Consider the following 20,302-nt stretch of genomic DNA (forward strand, 5'->3'; position numbering starts at 1 on the left):
CTCCCGGCAGCTCCGCCCGTGCGCGCCCCGGGGCGAGGGGAGGCGGATGCTCCGCGCGCCCGCGATGGGCCAGGCGGCCCCCCTCCCCCGACGCCGTGCTAAGCGCCCCGCCTGCCGGGCCCGGAGCGCTGCGCGCCTGCGGGGCGTGGAGAGGTGGAGGCTCCGCCCGCGCCCCACCCACGGGCCAGGCCCCCGGGCCCTGTCGCAGCTCTGGGGCGGGCGGAGCCAGTGCCCGGCTGGCGCGCGCTGTAGCTGTGGGCTTGGGCACGGCGCGGGCCATGGCGTCACCAGCGTCCTCGGCGCCCGGCGGGGTGGCAGTGGTCGGCAGGTAGGGCTTGAGCCCGCGCGGCCGGGAGGGTGGCGGCGGGGCGCGGGCGCTGTCGCCCGGGGGGGCTGGCGGCGCGGCTGCGGTGGCCCCGGCGCCTTCCCGGGACCCGGCCGGCCCGGGCGCGGGCGGGGCCGCACTGCGGGGCGCGGCTCCGTTTCGCTCGCGCCGCGGCCCGGCTGCAGCGCGATGCGGATGCGGACTGAGTTCGGTGATGCGGCCCCAGCGGGGACAGTGGCGCTTGGCGCTGCGAGTGGACGCAGAGCTGTCGGGCCGCGGGCCCGCACAAGGGTGTTCTCTCGCGTTCCAGCCCCAGGGATGGGCGCTCGGAGGCGCGGAGGGGCCCGGGTCTGGGTCAGCCGGAGGGGCCGGCGCGGCGGGGGGGCGGGTCTCGCGCGCTCCGGCCCGAGGCTGTCACCCGGCGAACCCGCTTGGGGGCGGGGGGCGCGGTCCGCGCGGTCCGAATCCGCGCCTCCTGCGTGGCGAGGGCGCCCTATCCCGAGGGCATCCGGGTTCGCCGGGAGTTGTGTGTCAGGCTAGCAGCTTAAGTTCCATCCACGGTTTTCTGGTTTGTGCTCCGTCCCTCTTGTAAAACAACTGCAGTTTTCATTTTTTAAGAAAGGCGTCTACGTGCACCTTTCCGTTGGTAAGCTAGCATAGCAGTCTACCGACTTGTCGGTAGTTGCAGTTGGTCGTCAGGCGCACCTACTGGGTGGCTCAGTGTCCGGTTGCGCCGCCGAGGTGCTGGCCTGCCTGACCCCCGTCACAGCCCCGTCCTGAGAACAAGTCCCCGTCCGGGTGTCTCCTTAGAGCCCTCTGAGGATGGAGACAGGACGCTTTGTGTCAGCTTCCTTTACATGGAGAAGTGGAGTTACCTGTGCCTCTGTCCTTTCCAGGCACGTGGGCGTGTGGCTGCCTCCTGAAGGGATATAAAATACAGAAAAAAGTGTACTTTGTCCCGGGCGTGATGACTATGCTTGCCTTGCACCTTTTGTCCAGGGTCAAGTGTGTATCAACCACGGTCTGGGACTGGTGTCCTGCCAGCACCCAACAATGTTGAGTGGAGTCTGGAGTTGACTGTACAGGTGACCCTTGGACCACTCGCGGGTCAGCGGTGCCCACCGTCCATTCCCACCAGAAAAGTCAGTTTAATTGACAGTTGGCTCCTCCTCCTCAGCTGTACCCAGCCCCAGAGCCTGCTTACCGTAGGATTTACCATGTAAGAAAGCCTGCGTGTAAGTGGCCCAGCGGTGTCCAGACCCTGTCGTTCCTGGGTCAGCTGCGCCCTTCTCCGGCTCTGGTTCTTGCGGGAAGGAGCTACGATGGGGAGTCAGTTTACTTCTGATTCCTTGAGGGAGGCTGACAAAAGAATTAGACAAGGGCTGGCGAACTTCATTCACCACACGAATTAGGAGACAGTCCTGTCTCCCATGCACTTTGTTTTTTTTCTCGGCTGCATTGGGTCTTTGTTGCTGCGCACGGGTTTTCTCTAGTTGCGGCGAGGGGGGGCTGCTCTTCACTGCGGTGCGCGGGCTTCTCATTGCGGTGGCTTCTCTTGCTGCGGAGCATGGGCTCTAGGCGCACGGGCTCAGTAGTTGTGGCTCGTGGGCTCTAGAGCGCAGGCCCAGTAGTTGTGGCGCACAAGCTTCATTGCTCCGCCGCATGTGGGATCTTCCCAGACCAGGGCTCGAACCCGTGTCCCCTGCACTGGCAGGCGGATTCCTAACCACTGCACCACCAGGGAAGTCCCTCCCCCACACTTTTAGCACCTCCAAAAGCAGCCACCTCTGCTTCTGCGGTAGCCCTGCTTTCCTTCCCTTCTTCCTCCCTCCTCCCTGTCCCCTCCTCTCCCCTCTGGTCCCTTTCTCTCTCCCATCTCCCCTCCTGTACCCCTTGTCTCTCTCTCTCTCTCTCTCTCTCTCACTCAACCCCATGGGTCATTCCAAGGGGCATCCATTCAAAAGATGGGCCTGGGGAGTGTGAATTAATTGGCTAAAACCTGGTTGAGTTTCATTCTTGGATTTCAACAGACCAAAATATACATATTTCAAAGTTTTGGGAACATACTGGGCCATTGTTTTTCCATTTTTTCTTAATAATTACCAGACTCCCTCTTAAAAGTGCGCGCTAGGAATACAACCCCTATTTAGTTCTTTTCCATTGATCTTTTCGTAAAGGCCACTCTTCCTCAGGGCACTTGGCTTTCCTGAGAGCATGCAGGGCGAGCCCCTTCAGAGCAGTGGGCCTGAGAGAGTAAGAGTGTGTTTTTGAAGAATTAAGAAAGGAGAGAAAACCCCCTTGGGTCCAGGGCTGTGCGAACATTAAAGGGGGAAAATCTGGAAACGGCAGCTTTACAAAATGGCAGTAGAGATGGGTCTCCCGAAGCCATCCTAGCGGTGTTGCCAGGTTTTCGTATCTGGTAGTCCTCAGGTCGCCTTAGAGACCACGGTGTTTCTGAGCCAAAATGTGACTTCAGTGCTCCAACGTACACTGCATTGTGTTCACTGAGGTTTTAGGCCTTGAGCTTTGAAGGTAGTATCTGTCTAGGAAGGCCAGCGTGGTCGTGTGTTCCTGGTGTGACCAGCCAAGGTCCTTGGACTCTTTAATCAGCAGACATTGATTTGGTGCCAGAGGAGAAACTCAGGCAAGGCTTTACTGGGACTCATGCTGAGGGGGTGTGGGTGGGGACGCGAGCCGGGGGTGTGGGCAGATCCACGGGTCCGCCAGAGGGGCGGCTCAAGTGGTCTGCCCGACCCCCTGGTGGTGCTGTGTGCAGCAATCATGCACGGGACCTTGCTTTTGCCCCCAGCACCTCAGATGAGGCCGTTGGGTCTTTGGTCTTTTTGTATCTTGTTCATAATTTGTCCCCACTGCTCATGTGCGCAGTTATTTTTGGGTCCCTATAGTGTCTTTGTATCTGTAGCTCGAGGAGAGGTGTGTACGCAGGTGTAAGCACTGCGGCAAAGGGTCCCAGGTCCCGGGTCCCAGCCTGTCTCACTGGGGCCCTATGTGCCTTCTTGCTGTCCCCTTTTTCTGGGCACACTCCTTTAGGACTGAGCTCAGGGACCAAGTCCTCCAGGAAAAGTTCTGCTTCTGGGACCCTCCCCTTAGGGTAGAAACTGTGTCATCACCAGTTGTATGTCCCTCATGCCTGGTCCTAGTAGACAGATGTTTGAGCTATTATAACAGAGATGTGTAGCGGGAAGGCTTGCTAGGATGTTGTCTTATATCAGGCTATGCATCCCCTGAACTTGTTTTCATTTATTTTATTCCAGAATTTTACTTTGAGGTGACTACGTACATTCTTTATAAGAAATTTTGTGAGGCATACATTTTTTCCTGCCACTTCTGCATTAAAGCACAAGACACACAGGCATATACACAGACTCACAGAGCAAACCCTAGGACGCTCCAGCTGCCTTTCGTCAGCTCAACATTAAACATGCTTTTCCTAGAAATATTTAATAGCTCTTATTGGCAAATATTCCATAGCCAACTGAGATCAAGACTGTTTTACTTCAACTTTTGCCCAGTAAATAAGTAACTGTAGAATGGAAAAGTACTTTAAAAAGTGTCTAGAGTGGACTTATTCAAAGCTAAGTGCCATTAACGATAAAATTAGAATTGAACCAGTTTTATTACTTCACTTTCTCCCTGGCTGCTTTGCTGCCGTGTAACAGAATAAGTTCATCTGCAGCAGCCTTTGAAATACCAATTCAGATCTATGAATTTAGAAGCTTTAAGGCGTGGTCCCCAACCTTTTTGCCACCAGGGACCGGTTTCGTGGAAGACAGTTTTTCCATGGGCCAGGGGCGCGGGGGGCAATGGTTCAGGCGGTAATGGGAGCGATGGGGGACGGCAGATGAAGCTTCCCGCAGATGAAGTTTCCCTCGCTCACCCGCTGCTCACGTCCTGCTGTGTGGCCCGGTTCCTAAGAGGCCGAGGACCAGTACTGGTCAGCGGCCCGGAGGTTGGGGACCCCTGCTTTAAGGCATTAGTCCCAACGGTAAGGACCCATTCTATTCCCCAGGTTTGTAGGGGTTCAGGAAAAGTTAGCAAGATGTCACTGGCTCTAAGGCCAGGAAGCTAATTGTATCTGGGCCCAAAGTAAGGTAGCGCTGGGACCAGAAAGCCGTGGGAAAGCGGTGAGCCGGATCCCTTTCGTCCTGGGCTGTGACCTGGTCCTGCACCTGTCTCTGGGGTCTGGCTGTGACTCCCTGCTGCACGGGCTCACTTGTGTCCGCCCTCCTGCCCCCGCCCGCCCACCGCCGTGTCCCCAGCCTTAGCGTCTTTCAGCCCCAGTACCTGACGCTGACGTACAGTTTCCATAGTTTAGGCCCAGCTTTGAGGAGATGGGGGCTCAGTCCTCTTCAAGCACAGGGTGCTGGTGTCCACTTCGTGACGTCATCGGTGACTGACAGTTGGGGGAGGGGTCCCCCAGGAGTGGGCTTTCTGCCCCTGGTCCCTCCTCTAGAGGAATATAGGCCATACAGACCTTGAAACCCACGACAACAAAAATAAACTGACTTTGCCTTTAATGCCTGTTGTATGGAATACAACTCATCTCTCCCCAACTTTTTATTATGAAAATTCTCAAACACAGAAGAGTTGAAATACAGGAAAAAGAATACCCACATACCCACCTCTGTATTCAACAATGGTTAAAAAATTTGCTCTATTTGCCTTTTCTGTATATGATTTATTTAACCAATTCTGAATATTAGAAGGTTCGTTTTTACTTTTTTGCTAGGACAAATTCTACCATGAGTAACTATTTTTGTGCATTGCTTATATTAACCTAAGATAAATTCTGGAAGTAAAAGGCCTGGGAGCCGGTGAGGGGGCGTCCGCGTCACCTCCCCAGCACTGCGCGTGCTCAGCCTCTGCCATCTCAGCGGGATTTTTTCTGCTATCGTTGAACTAAGGCGGTAAAGTATGTTTTCCAGTTAATTTGTTCACGTACTTTATTCAGGTTCCCCCCTTTTGTTTGGCATGTTCACCTTTTACTTTTTTTTTTTTTAAATTTTATTTATTTATTTATTTATTCATCGCTGTGTTGGGTCTTCGTTTCTGTGCGAGGGCTTTCTCCAGTTGCGGCGAGCTGGGGCCACTCTTCATCGCGGTGCACGGGCCTCTCACTGTTGCGGCCTCTCTTGTTGCGGAGCACAGGTTCCAGACGCGCAGGCTCAGTAGTTGTGGCTCACAGGCCTAGTTGCTCCGCGGCATGTGGGGTCTTCCCCAGACCAGGGCTTGAACCCGTGTCCCCTGCATTGGCAGGCAGATTCTCAACCACTGCGCCACCAGGGAAGCCCCTCACCTTTTACTTTTGAGTTTGTAGAACTTTTGTGTATTTATCTATTATAAATATTATTTCCTTTTGGACATTTGTCTTTTGTTGATTTTTTTAGCCATAAACAAAGTTATTAAGATCAGTTAGTTTACCTGGCAGCCAGTATTCAAACAGGAGCACCATGGCGGCCTAGAGTGATGTGAAACATCTTTGATGGGAAGGTTGGAAGCAGTAGCATGAGGTCTGTCTCCCAGCGCATTTGTGGATGAGGAACCACAGCCTCTGGGAGATTGACATGTGACTGACTTCTGTGTGAGCCCAGCCTGGGGATGAACTAGGTGTCCCAGTGCCAAACTAAATACAAGGATAAATGATTGAATTATAGTTCTAGACATCGTTTAAGTTGCTGCTGCCCCTTAGACCAATAATGCAAGCCACAAATGCAAGCCACATGCATAATTAAATTTTCTAGTAGTTACATTAAGAAAGTAAAAAGAAACAGGTGAAATGAATTGTAATATATTTTATTTAATGTAATATTTCCAAAGTGTTATTGTTTCAATGAATAATTGTAATAAAGATTATTGATGAAATAGTTTACATCCTTTTTTGGGGCAGTCTTCAAAATCCAGTGTGTTTTTACACTTGCAGGGCATCCCACTTCAGACCAGCCAGTTGTTGGCGGGTCAACTGGGGTGACCAGCATGAATGGTACTGGCCTTTACCTGGGCCTTGCAGCTTGGAGAGAGAGAGAGAGACAGAGAGAGAGAGAGAGAGAGAGAGAGAGAGAGAGAGAGAGTGTGTGTGTGTGTGTGTGTGTGTGTGTGTGTGTGTGAAGAGGACGAGGATGTCTTCATGCAGGACTATCTCGTTCAGACTCTGGCTTGGGCTCTGCAGGGCCTCCTTTTCCCTCCTATGCTCTAGAACCGCTCTGCAGAGATGGAAATGTTCTGTTCACCCCTGCTGTCCAAGGTGGTGGCCGCGATCACGTGTGCCATCGAGGACTTTGAAACGGGTCTCTGCTGTTGATGGACTGAATTTTCAAATTTAATTCTTGTTAATTTAAATAGTTGCATGTGGCTGGGGTCCACCTTATTGGACAGTGCGGGTCTAGGGCACGGAGGGTTTAACAGAAAATTTGTACGTACATACTATGTAAACTTACATTATTTCATAGTGCGGAAGACTCTGGAGTACAGCCTGCTGCGTAATGCTGCTCCCTGCTCCAAAGTTGAGTAGAGATGGTTTTTGTTGTTTGCACTCGGCATTTGGGACCAGTGGCTTCACAGAGATACCTTGTAACCAGACAGGCTCCAGGCTGCCTGGTTGGATTAGGGGCTGAGCGCCTGGGACCGCGGAAGGATTTTGGTCAAGAGGAGGCCTGCTAGGCTGTAGATTAGCTGAGTTGGGGGGAGACGGGCTGGGGGGCCGGAGTGGGGAGAGTCCTCCTTGGAGCCCGTCCCCGGGCTGCTGCTCTGGCCCCCCTTCCCCGGAGCTGCTCACACAGTCACCATGGTGAAGCCTGTGGGCTGTCTGTTCCGTCTACTGGGAAACTAATGATGCGCTTTGCTACCGTTCCCCGAATGCTGGGGCGACAGAGGCTCGGGGTCAGAGACAGAGGGCTTCACTGATCACAGCAGGCCAACAGCTGAGCACCCCCTTTGCACTGGCCCCCCTTTCCCCGCAAGTCCCACGGGGCGACGTCAGGGGGTACAGGTGGATCCCTGCAGATTCAGTGAGGATACTTCAGGGGAGGGACACTGAGCCCGCTTCCTTCGTTGGAGATGATATTAGAAACCAAGGTTTGGGCGCTATGCATTCATTTCTTTTCTTTAAATTAAAAAATATATTGATTTATTTGGCTGCACCGGCTCTTAGTGGCGGCATGTGGGATCTTAAGTTTCAGCGTGCGGACTTCTTGCGGCCTGCATGTGGGATCTAGTTCCCTGACCAGGAATCGAACCCGGGCCCCCTATATAGGGAGCACGGAGCCTTACCCACTGGACCACCAGGGAAGTCCCGAGATGTGAACAGTTTTTATGTTGCCTCAAGTGCTGGTGGTGGTAGCAGAAATTATTTATTGGAGGAGGAGAAGGAAAATGCTGTCTCTGTTCTTCAGATTCAGTTACTTGCCTGACAGTGGTCAGTTGGGGGTCCCCAGGGGGGCCTTTCCCCTGGACTCCCTGCTGGGCTTTTGGTCTCAGCCATGCTCCCCGCGGGGTCTGGACGGGCACTGGAGTGAGGTCTCAGGAGCTCTTGCATGGAAGCAACAGTTTAAGCAGATACCACTGTCAGAATGTGTAGTTCTAAGATATCAAAGATTTTAGGAATGGGGTGCCGTGTGATTTGAAACTTTCCTCCTGGGCCGGGAAGAATGGAAACGCTCCATTTTCAAGCTAACGGGTGGCCTCTCAATTTCTCTCCCTGCAGTGGCCTCATCGGGCGAAGCTGGGCAATGCTGTTCGCCAGCGCAGGCTTCAAGGTGAAACTGTACGACATTGAGCCACGGCAGGTAACGCACGCCCTGGACAGCATCAGGTGAGTGCACTGCACCTGCGGAGGAATCCAGCCGCCTGTGGCCTCAGGTGGTCTTGTCTTCCGTGTCCTCAAGGCTGTAAGTCCTGTGGTTTCACTCTCCTTCGCTGTCGCAGCCTTGGAGTGGGTGAAGGCCAGGCTGATGGAGAACGGGATTCACACGAAAGCAGGGGCTTAGATGATGAGGACAGGACTTAGGGCGGTGAAGACATGTGAGGGACGTGGAGGAACTGAGTGTAGACCCTCAGCTTCCAGCCCGCGTGAGTCAGTGAGCTGCTCTCCTGTGTCACACGCCCTGGAGCTGTGTGGACCCTACGCTTCAGTAACAGAGGTCCTGAGGTTTGTTCTGACCTGTTGCTCTGACATGGCAGGACCAGAATTAACTGTGACAAGTATTGTTTAAGGCATGAGAGTAGGTGGATTTAGCAAATGCTGAGCGCTAAGCTGGCAGAGGGTGGAGTTCTGGGGTGATCCCAGGAAGCGGACGAATAGAAACCAAAAGGAAAAAGTCCAAAACAGGGAGTCCAAAGACAGAAGAACCAAACTAGTTCATGCCCCGCCCTCCCCCAAGATACCGTCACTAATCATGGTTCCCTCTGGGGCCTGGTTTGTTAGGGAGTTGCTCTCCTCCTTTGGGGCATAGCCATGATCGTTAACTTGAATGTGCATTTTTGTGTAACAGAAGATGCTTTATCGTCGACTCTTTGAAAAGACTAATATATAGGGTATGATGTCAGGCTATAGGCATCAAGAAATTATATACCTTAGCCCAACTTTGTTGTGTAACAGGTAAGAACCCAAAACCCAGAGAAGTCAAGTTGCTTCTTACATAGAGTAACATGTAACCAGTGACAAGATGAAACATCAATCTGAGAAACATAAGCAAATGAAAGAAACAAAAACCAAAAAAGGAAACAACCACCGTAAAACTAAACACCCCCTAGTGCGTTGTTCTGTACTGTATGGAAGGAAGGGGAATTGGCATACGGACCTCTGTGTTCCAGGCACGTGCTACTAACCAGGGACACATAGATGAACAAGACAGAGCTAGTCCTTCCCACCAGGGTGCTTATAGCCTAGTAATCTTACTGCATTAATTCTCATAGTGAACCCCATGGGGTGGATGTTACTGCCATATTTTTCTTTTAAATAAATTTATTTATTTTATTTATTTATTTTTGGTTGCTTTGGTTCTTCGTTGCTGTGTGCGGCTTTCTCTAGGTACGGCGAGCAGGGGCTACTCTTCGGTGCAGTGCGCGGGCTTCTCATTGTCGTGGCTTCGATTGTTGCAGAGTACGGGCTCTAGGCATGTGGGCTTCAGTATTTGTGGCTCTCGGCCTCTAGAGCACAGGCTCAGTTGTTGTGGCACATGGGCTTAGCTGCTCTGCGGCACGTGGGATCTTCCCGGGCCAGGGCTCGAACCCATGTCCCCTGTGTTGGCAGGTGGATTCTTAACCACTGTGCCACCAGGGAAGCCCATTTTTTTAAAAAACAAGACAAAACAAAACTTTTATTTAGAAAGGCTGAAATGATTGTATGCTAATTTGAACAGGTAGGTTGTATAAGAAAATTCCATTTTTGATATCCTCCAAGAGTTGGATTCCATTATGTGTGCTTTGTTCTTTCTTCAGACCTAAAAAAAAAAACAACAACTGATTTTTCAACCAGTAATTTATTCCCTACTTTGCCTTGTTTAGAAATTCTTATGATCCCTCAGACAGTTCCATGTGGAACAAGCTTTCCTCTTCTCCCCCCAGCCAGCCCCAGTGGGTTCACCTTTACAGGCTCTGGGACTAGGGCAGGAGGTAAGACGTGTGAATGTTTCTTCACTGGGAAGTTACTGCCGTATTTTATGAGAAAACTTAGGTCTGTGAATGGTCAGGAACCCACTCAAAGACATAGTAGGACACAGAGTCCAGCCGTGGTTTATCTGACATGCCAAGGACAGGCATTTTCAACATTTCTCTATACTGTTTGTTTTATAGAGATTCTGCAAGTATTACTTTCCATGTTAAATATATACAAAAGAACAGGTCACTTATACTAGTTTATCAAGACTGGAATAAAACAAACATTCATGAACTTGAGGTCTAGAGTATTATCAATACCCTGTGTCCACCTTTTGAATCTGACCCCCATCTTCCTTTATTTTGTATCTACCATTACCTTGCCTAAAAAAAAGTTGTATCATATATATATTTGTTTCCCTAAACAATATATGGTTTAGTTTTGCTTGTTTTTGTGCTTTATAAAAATATTTTTGTGCGATTCACCCATGTCATTGCTTATAGCTACACCTATGTCCATTGCTATATAATATTCTACTGTGTGACTTTGCTGTTATTTATTTATTTATCCTGATGAACGTCATAGCTGTTTGTAGTTGGGGGCTAATGTAAACAATGCTGCATTATTATCCTTTCATATGTCTCCCGGTGCTTAAGTGCAAGAGTGTCCACAGGGTACATACCTAAGTGTGAGATTGCTGGGTCTGTTTTCCTTCTGGGATTCTGATTATATGTATATCGAACCAACTCATTCTAGCCTTCAGATCTTTTCAACTTTCAACTTTCAGTCTCTTTCAACTTTCCATCTCCCTCTCTCTTTGCAGGACATTCTGGGTACATTCTTTAGATCGTTCTTCCAGTTTACTGATTCTAGTTTTAGCTGTGTCTAATCTGTTATTTAAACCATCCACTGAGTTTATTTCAGTAATTAAATTTCCATTTTAAAAGTTCTATTTGCTTCTTTTCCAAATATACCTGCTCATTTTTTTTTTAAAGATTTCGTTTTTGCCTTTATTCTTTTTTTTTTTTTTTTAATTTATTTATTTATGGCTGTGTTGGGTCTTCATTTCTGTGCGAGGGCTTTCTCTAGTTGTGGCAAGCGGGGGCCACTCTTCATCGCGGTGCGCGGGCCTCTCACCATCGCGGCCTCTCTTGTTGCGGAGCACAGGCTCCAGACGCGCAGGCTCAGCAGCTGTGGCTCACGGGCCCAGTTGCTCCGCGGCATGTGGGATCTTCCCAGACCAGGGCTCGAACCCGTGTCCCCTGCATTGGCAGGCAGACTCCCAACCACTGCGCCACCAGGGAAGCCCCCTGCTCATTTTTAATAGTTTCTCATTGTTTGCTGATTGTGGTTCCAGTTTTCAAACCTTTGAGCATTTCATACATGATTGCTTTATATTATATATCTGATAATTCCAGTACCTGGGGTTGTCTTAGATCAGGTTCCTCAGAATCAGAACCTGAGACAAAGATTCCTGGGCCAGTGATTTATTAAGAAAGTGCTTCTGGGAGAAACGAGTGAGGGATTGGGGTCGGGATAAGGACGACGAAGGTAAGATTTTGGGAGGAGAGCCAGCCTCAGCGAGTTTGCATTGGCGTCCTGGAGCATTAAGTGCTCTGCAGAGTTTTTATCCCTGGAGGCCCGGGAGCTGCTTTCACACTCCTGCCTGGGTGTGACTCCCAGGCTTCTGAGTCCAGGGTGGTGCCCTGAGGGAGGGGGCAGCGGAAGAATTCACATGCTGGGGGGATGGGCTGGTAAAGGGAATTCGGGGAGATCTGGGGGGATCCCCCATGCCTCCACTGCAGAAATCACTGGGGAGTTTGCGGTAAAAAAACATTTCTTTCCTGACTTATTCCCACTTTCATTCATTCAAAAACCCTGACTGATCACCTCCTGTGTGCTGGGCACGGAGGCTGGAGATTAAGTGGTAAACACAACAGACTAAGACCCCGAACCTCGAGGGGAGGGGAGCGGAGGGCGGCGGACGGTCCCAGAGGAGTCACTGGCATGCTTGGTGTCTCAGCATCAGCTCTGGCAAACCAGGTGACTGGCCAGATCCGGGCTGCGGTGTGTCTGGTGTATCCTGTGAGCTAGGATTGGTTTTTACACTTTTAAGGGTTATGTAATAAAAAAGAAGAAAAGTATGTAACAGAGACCTCATGTGGCCACAAAGCCTGAAATATCCCTATGTGGCCCTTTACACAAGAATTGCTCCACCCACATGTTTAATAGTTGAGATTCCGGTTTGCACTCCTGACGTGTGGGTTTTCCCAGACCAAGCAGTTTTCCTGACCCCAGTTGCGCGTCCTACGACTCAGCTCAGTTCTGAGACGCCATCAGGCTCCGCAGGTGAGGGGCTCGGTCCCGCGAGCCCCTCAGTCCAGACGCCAATTAAGCCCAGTTGTCACCTGTGCCCCCGCCCTGTGGATCAGAGTTCCCCACAGCCCCCTCCTTGGGTTTGCTTAACTGGCTAGAGCGGCTCACAGGCCCGGGAGACTAGCTACTCGCTGGATTTCTGGTTTATTACCAACGGTGTTAGGGCTACGAATCAACATGCAGATGAAGAGAGGCACAGGGGACACGTGGAGGGGCGTGGAGTTTTCCTGCCCTCTGGGTGCCCCCCCAACCCCGAATCTCCACCTGTTCAACCTGGAGGCTCTCTGAAGCCCGTCTTTGGGTTTTATGGAGGCTTCATCATTTAGGCACTGTTGATTAAATCCATGAAATCATTGCCCGCTGGTGACTGAACTCACTCTCCGCCCCAGGTCAGGGGCACGACTGTAATTCCTGGGATGGTGCCCCAGGCAAGCAGCCCCTATCCTGAGGTGCTTTCAGAAGTCATCTCATTAACATAACAAAAGACACCTTCGTTGCTGTCTTCACAGGAAATTCCAAGAGTTTTTAGGAGTTCTGTGCCAGCTCTGTGAAGACCAACTACATCTTTCTTATTGTAAGTCACAATATCACAGTAGTGGTAGGGGCTAAGAAGAAAAATAAAGTTTGCGGTGGTTTATCACGGTAAGGGTGGGAAAATGTCCCCTTCTTCCCTTCTAGGTTCTTTGGCTGGTCTGATAATTAAATTGATATAAGGCAGATTAACAGGAGAAAAACAGATGTAATTACCTACATAGGGGAGCCCCCTAAAGCCATTAGGACTCACAAGGCTTAGCCGGGCAGCTGAGGCTTCTATAAATCTTGCCTGGGCGGGACGTCAGGATACAGAGGAGGGAAGGCCTTTCCCTGGAAGGAGAGGAGACCTTGGGATAACAAAGGCTGCCCTGTTGTGCAGGTGTTTCTCAGGTAAAACTGTCTCTTCTGACCCAGGCCCCCTTTCCAATGTAAATTTAGGCAGTTGAGGGGGAAGGAAAGAGCCTTTCCTGAATCTGCTGGGTTTTGATTGCTTTTATCTCAAAACAATCCTTATGCCAAGGTGGCATATTTTGGGGTGAAAAAACCTGTTCCCCTTCGTTGCCTTGTGTGTTTGGTGATCTCTGAGCTCGAATGAGTTTGGCCCTAGTCTGTGGAAAGCCTGGGCCTGCACTGGACCTAGTGTAGTGTACTGGAAACTCTCCGCTGGGGGTTTTCTCAGTCATGCTCCTGGGTCTGGGGACTGAGTAGGGTTTGACTTTGTCTCCTTCACTAGTGACCCTGGGTCTCAGACACAGGTCCCTCGTGCATGTACCCTTAGGGCAACCCTACCTTTTGCTGGTTTCAGTTCTTTTATTTTTTTAGTTGATAAATATATATATATTTTTAAGGAATTCCTTTATTTTTTATTTATTTATTTATTTATTTATTTATTTTTGGCTGTGTTGGGTCTTCGTTTCTGTGCGAGGGCTTTCTCTAGTTGCGGCGAGTGGGGGCCACTCTTCATCGCGGTGCGCGGGCCTCTCACTATCGCGGCCTCTCTTGTTGCGGAGCACAGGCTCCAGACGCGCAGGCTCAGTAGTTGTGGCTCACGGGCCCAGTTGCTCCGCGGCATGTGGGGTCTTCCCGGACCAGGGCTTGAACCCGTGTCCCCTGCATTGGCAGGCAGATTCTCAACCACTGCGCCACCAGGGAAGCCCCGATAAATATTTTTTTTTTTTTTTTAAAGCAAATTTTTTTTTTTTTAAATTTATTTTATTTATGGCTGTGTTGGGTCTTCGTTTCTGTGCGAGGGCTCTCTCCAGTTGTGGCAAGCGGGGGCCACTCTTCATCGCGGTGCGCGGGCCTCTCGCTATCGCCGCGGCCTCTCTTGTTGCGGAGCACAGGCTCCAGACGCGCAGGCTCAGCAATTGTGGCTCACGGGCCCAGCCGCTCCGCGGCATGTGGGATCTTCCCAGACCAGGGCTCGAACCCGTGTCCCCTGCATTGGCAGGCGGATTCTCAACCACTGCGCCACCAGGGAAGCCCGATAAATATTTTTTTAATGAAACAGCTCCTTTTTAATTCCTACGTTTTCTCTTTTTATTTTATTTATTTATTTTTAAAATATTTATTTATTTATTTGGTTGCACCAGGTCTTAGTTGTGGCAGGCGGGCTCCTTAGTTGCAGCTCACTGGCTCCTTAGTTGCAGAACATGGGCTCCTTAGTTGCAGCTTCAGGGGTCCTTAGTTGCAGCTCGCCAGCTCCTTAGTTGTGGCATGCAAACTCTTAGTTGCGGCATGCTTGTGGGATCTAATTCCCTGACCAGGGATCGAACCCAGGCCCCCTGAACTGGGAGTGCGGAGTCTTATCCACTGCGCCACCAGGGAAGTCCTTCTCTTTTTAAAATAGATCTTATTATTTAGAGCCGTTTTAGGTTCACAGCAAAACTGAGGAGAGGTATAGAGCTTTCCTGTGTACCCCCCAGCCCCAAACACACGCACAGCGCCCCCATTATCAACATCCCTCACCGGATGGTACATTTGTTACAACTACAGTGACGCATCATCGTCATCCAAAGACCATAGTTAATATCACAGTTCACTCTTAGTGTTGTACAGTAAGTCCCCTACATACAAGCCTTCAAGTTGCAAACGTGTGTTCTCATGTCCAATCACGTAAGTTAGTTCCCGTCTGGCGTGCATTGTCACGTGTGTGCGTCCTCTACAAGTGGACAGCCACTGTGCTTTTGTGTACCTTACTGTACAGTACTGTCTAGAGTACAGTAGTACAGTATCCTTATTTCAAGCCCAGGATGTCCGGAAGCAAGCGTAAAAGCAGTGGTATATATAGCTGATTGTGTTAGTTGGGTACCTAGGCTAACTTTGTTGGACTTATGAACAAATTGGACTTATGAACATGCTCTTGGGATGGAGCTCGTTTGTATGTAAGGGACTTACTGTACATTCTGTGGGTTCAGACATATGGACATGTATCCACCATTATAGTATCATAAGGAAAAGTTACTGCCCTAAAAATGTCCTGTGTTATCAAATGCAACTTCATGTGCCTGATGCACAGTGAGGGCCAACAAACCAAAATGTTAGCGTATGGAGCAGAGAAAGGTTTACTGCAGCGCCAAGCAAGGAGAACAGGTGGCTTGTGCTCAAAAGACCCGAACTCCCCAGTGGTTTTTAGGGAAAAGTCTTTAATAGGCAAAATTTGGGGTGAGCGCTTCAGGGTGTGTGACTTCCTTCTGATTGGTTGGTGGTGAGGTAAGAGGGCGGAGCTCCAGGCATCTTGTGCTCAGCCTGAAGTTACCATCCTCCACCTGGGTTCTGCAGAAGAGCTCAGAGAGGTATTGCGATGTGTATTCCTTGAGGAGGAGGAGGGACCCCGCCCTAAGGCTGTGCTATTTCTTGACTGCTCTTCCCTGGTCTCTGCATCCCCTCCCTTCCCTGATCAGCAACTGTTTGAATCTGCCCTTTGGAACTCAGGGAAGGTCTATGAGGCTGAAGCCTTTTTCCTGCCAACAAGAAAAGGGGACACAAAAAGGCTTTTATACCCAGGAGGGCCCCGCTGGGTCCTGCTCCATTTCACCTGTGCTCCCTCCTCCCAAGCCCTTGTCAACCACTGAGCTTTATACTGTATCAGTTTGGAATCACACAGTCTGTAGCCTGTTCACATGGGCTTCTTTCATTTAATAATACACACTTGGGCTTCCCTGGTGGCGCAGTGGTTGAGAATCTGCCTGCCAATGCAGGGGACACGGGTTCGAGCCCTGGTCTGGGAAGATCCCACCTGCCGCGGAGCAACTGGGCCCGTGAGCCACAATTGCTGAGCCTGCGCGTCTGGAGCCTGTGCTCCGCAACAAGAGAGGCCTCGATAGTGAGAGGCCCACGCACCACGATGAAGAGTGGCCCCCACTTGCTGCAACTAGAGAAAGCCCTCGCACAGAAACGAAGACCCAACACAGCCATAAATAAATAAATAAATAAAAAATAATAATAATACACACTTAGGTTTTCCCCATGTCTTTTCATAACTCGCTCCTTTTAGCACCGAATAATACTCCATTGTTGGGATACACCGCAGTTTATCCATTTACTTACCGGAGGACGTCTTGGGCACGCCCACATTTTGACAGTTATGAACAAAGCTCCTATAAACAAACATCCACGCAGGTTTTTGTATGGACATGTTTTCAACTGCTTAAGGTAAATACCAAGGAGTACAATTGCTGGGTCATATGGTAAGAGTATGTTTGTTTGTTTGTTTGTTTGTTTTAATAGATTTCCCTTTTTAAAAAAAATAAATTTATTTACTTATTTATTTATTTTTGGCCGCATTGGGTCTTTGTTGCTGCACGCAGGCTTTCTCTAGTTGCGGTGAGCTGGGGCCACTCTTCGTTGTGGTGCGCGGGCTTCTCGTTTCTGTGGCTTCTCTTGCTGTGGAGCACAGGCTTTAAGCACGCAGGCTCAGTAGTTCTGGCGCTCGGGCTTAGTTGCTCTGTGGCATGTGGGATCTTCCCAGACCAAGGCTCGAACCCATGTCCCCTGCATAGGCAAGTGGATTCTTAACCACTGCACCACCAGGGAAGCCCTAGAGTGTTTTTAAAAGACATCAAAGGAACAAGGCAGCACAAAGAACTTAGTATTTAATTTAGTGGAGGATGAAGAAAAATTGATAGTTAATCTAAGAAAGAATTGGAAAATTTTATTTGAGCCAACCTGAGGATTATAACCCAAGAAACAGTCTTTCAGAAAGTCTGAGGATTGTTCCTCCTGTTAGAGGTCAAAGCACAGTTGTGTAAGTTTTTGGGATGAAGGGTTATATGTCAAATATGTATATTTGTTACTGAACTCACTGCTCAAAAGCCAGTACTGGAGAGACCACTGTTGGTTGGAAAGGAAAGGTTGCTGTATTCAGGAGGCCGGCAACCTGGGGAGAAGGTGGGGTCATGTTCAAAAAAGAAAAAAAATCTGAAGATTCTCCTCAACCATGAAATTATTAAAGGGAGAATCATTGGGGGAGGGGGTCAGAGTCTTCCTCATTTCCCACTGTGTGCAGACTTTCTTCTGATTGGTTGGTGGTGAGCAAAGGGCGGGGCTCCAGGAATCTTGAGCTCGGCCTGAAGTTGCCATCCTCCACTGGGTTGGGGCCTTAGTTCCCGTAGAAGAACTCAAGGTATTGTGATGTATATTCCTTGAGGGGGAACCAGGGCCCTGCCCCAAGACTGCATTATTGTTTCTTGACTGCTCCTCCCTTTTCTCCGATACCCTCCCTTCCCTGATCAGCAACTGTTTGAATCTGCCCCTTGGAACTCAGGGAAAGTCAAGGAGGCTGAATGAAGCGTGATTCCTACAAAGGAGAAATGGGGAGGGTCATGGAAAGGACTTGTACCCCACAGGGTCCTCCGTTCCTATTGACAGTTTACACAATCCAGGTCTGAACATCCAAAGACCATACAAACATAGTGGGTTGTCATGACCCCAGATGAGATTCAGAAGGAAGGTTCTCTCCTAAGGAGCTCTGGTGAATTCAGATGCACAGCAGGCACTAAAGGGGAGGGAGGAGGCCCAGATGGGCAGAGAAAAGTTTTATGTTTAAATTTTCCTTGAAATTTACAAATAAAACTTACAAATTTATGAATTTATAAATAAATTCATAAATTTGTAAATAAATTCGTAAATAAAATTCCTTGAAATACGAATTTTGTTTCATCAAGGTGATGTAGGGAGCAATAGGAATTTACTGACAGTGTAACAACCATTAAGGGGAATACAGTGTAAAGAACTTTGAGGAATTTATGGCATTCGTAAGTAGGTAAAATTACACTGACTTTGATAAATTTATCTTTTGTTTCCACATGAGTGGTTTGTCTGAGTCGGGGCACGGGGGGGTGGGGGGGGGCACAGGGAGTCCCTCTGGGGATGGTAGTGACAGTCGTGCTGGGCCTCACATGCTGGGCTTTTACTTGGTTTTCTGGCAAGCGTGTTGGTGGAGGCAGTTTGGAGCTGAGAGTTTAGCTCAACAGCAGGCCCAGGGTTGGAGGGAAGCCCAGCCTGGAGAGGCGACCCTGAGCTCCCGGTGCGGGCTGCAGACCAGCTCGGAAAGGCCAGACGGTGGAGCTTTAGGCCTTTCAGTTCCTCCTCATGGAGCTGAAGCAAACAAGGGGCAGGCCTGCGTCCCAGCAAACTTAGTGTGTTAGCACTAGCTTTGGAGTCCATAAAATTGTCACACGTCACAAAGTATTGTTTGTTTTTTTTTTTCCAACCATTTAAAAATGTAAAAATCATCATTCTCTCTCAGGCCTTATGGAAACTGGACTGTAGTTTACTGACCTCTACACTTTTCAGTTCTGTTATCGTTTCATCTTTTATTTTGTAGACCTAGTTCCAACGCAGCTGTAACCAAGAGAAAACTCTTATGATTCCTAATTGAAAAGTTCTTTGTCCTACTTCTTGGGGTATTTGTATTAATAGGCCTTATTTTTTAGGTGTATCAGTAAAGATCTTGTCCACTTTTAAAGTCCTTTGAGGCATCAGGGAAAACGTGGGGAAATTAGAAGTAGGGTTTTCTTGTTCCTTTTTTTTTTTAGGCCAGATTAAAGGCTTCCCTATTTTCCTACTACTTTGCTTAATTAAGATCTAACACTTTAAAATATTATTGGTGGCCAATTAGATTGGCCTGTAAGATTTTTCAACCAAACCAAACCAAATAAAACAAAAAACACCAAACCGAAACAATTACTATTAGCATCCTTGTTATAGAACAAGCAAATGTACTGAATTCTCATGTGTCTTAAGACTTGAGTACACACAGATCTTTCCTCATACTGTGGCTTTGTTCTTATAACCCACTTATGTGTAAGTCGAGTTCACTTTAATATGCAGAACTGGTTGTACTTCTGACAGGAAGTGGGATTTCAGGATATCTTGTGACTGCCTCAGCTCAGATTGTTGCTGGCAAAAGCCTCCAGGAGAATTGGGTTTCGGTGCTGTCTGGTCACCCTCCTAGGTGGGGCACCACTCCGTTTTAGGTTTTGTGACTAACGTAAGGCCACCTGCTCTCCTCTCTTAAATCATGGGATTTTCAAATGTGCCATTCCTGCACCGGAGACCAAGTTAAGAGGCTCGAATCCAAACCGTACTTTTGTGAATATTTTGTTCAGGAAGATGAGTTCTGAGTGTCCCAATCTTTTCAGCCAGGAAAGAATTATCACTGCTTCTTTCAGTAAGAGAACCATCGGCCTGCAGGCTGAAATGACTGTCGGCTCATGTCGACAGCAACGCTGGGTGTTGGCTGTGGTCCTGAGAGGTTCAGGACCCCAAGATGAAGTGTCCCTGACCATGTCTTAGGCACGAGGCTTAAGGAGAGCCAACTTTATCCTTTTGTCAAGAAGCATCAACAGTGTATCTTCCCGATTGGGTTGAATTGACTGGTGGGTCATTGCTGTGCTCAAAGAGCATCCTTTTTTTTTTTTTTTTTTTTTTTAAATATTTATTTAGGCTGCGTCATGTCTTAGTTGCGGCATGTGGGATCTAGTTCCCTGACCAGGGATCGAACCCGGGCCCCCTGCATTGGGAGCACAGAGTTTTACCCACTGGACCGCCAGGGAAGTCCCAAGGAACATCCTTTTGTGGCCCCTGTTCTGTGGTCCTTGTTTGTTGTCACACAGGTGAGGACAGAGCTGTGCCTTCCTCTCGGCGCCCCTCGGTGTTTGATCTCCAAACACCAGCCAGGATGGGCACAGAAATAAAGCGATTCTTGTCCCCAGAGCCTACAACATATTGAGCACTAGCTCAATAGTTGTTTTAACTGAGTCATAGGAACATTTTCTAGAGTCTGTGGCTGTGTTTTTCATAGACTTTTCTGCCATCTGTCCCGCCCTTGCAGTTCAGCTCACTTACCATATTCAGTTCTTCTGAACATCCTATAGTAGAAAATAAAAATGTTGAAACTCTTTACTCCTGCATGAAAATTCTATGAGTTTTAGACCTATTAAACGCAAATC

At 49.2% G+C, this 20,302-nt stretch overlaps 1 protein-coding gene and 1 non-coding gene across 2 annotated transcripts in view; one reads left to right on the plus strand and one right to left on the minus strand.

The window, feature by feature from the left end:
• Positions 1–168: 168 nt before the first annotated feature.
• CRYL1 (crystallin lambda 1) overlaps positions 169–20,302 on the plus strand; it is an 82,364-nt gene continuing 62,230 nt past the window's right edge. The window contains exons 1-2 of the mRNA XM_057532956.1: positions 169–328; positions 8,046–8,153. Of these exons, the coding sequence (XP_057388939.1) occupies positions 279–328; positions 8,046–8,153 (158 nt within the window). The 5' untranslated portion in view covers positions 169–278. The remainder of the gene's footprint in view (positions 329–8,045; positions 8,154–20,302) is intronic.
• Positions 9,859–9,985, minus strand: LOC114236063 (small nucleolar RNA SNORD22). The gene has a single exon (XR_003622100.1). It is a non-coding gene; the product is annotated as a small nucleolar RNA SNORD22 (small nucleolar RNA).

Source organism: Balaenoptera acutorostrata, chromosome 18 (genome assembly GCF_949987535.1).
Source record: "Balaenoptera acutorostrata chromosome 18, mBalAcu1.1, whole genome shotgun sequence".
Lineage (NCBI taxonomy): Eukaryota > Metazoa > Chordata > Mammalia > Artiodactyla > Balaenopteridae > Balaenoptera > Balaenoptera acutorostrata.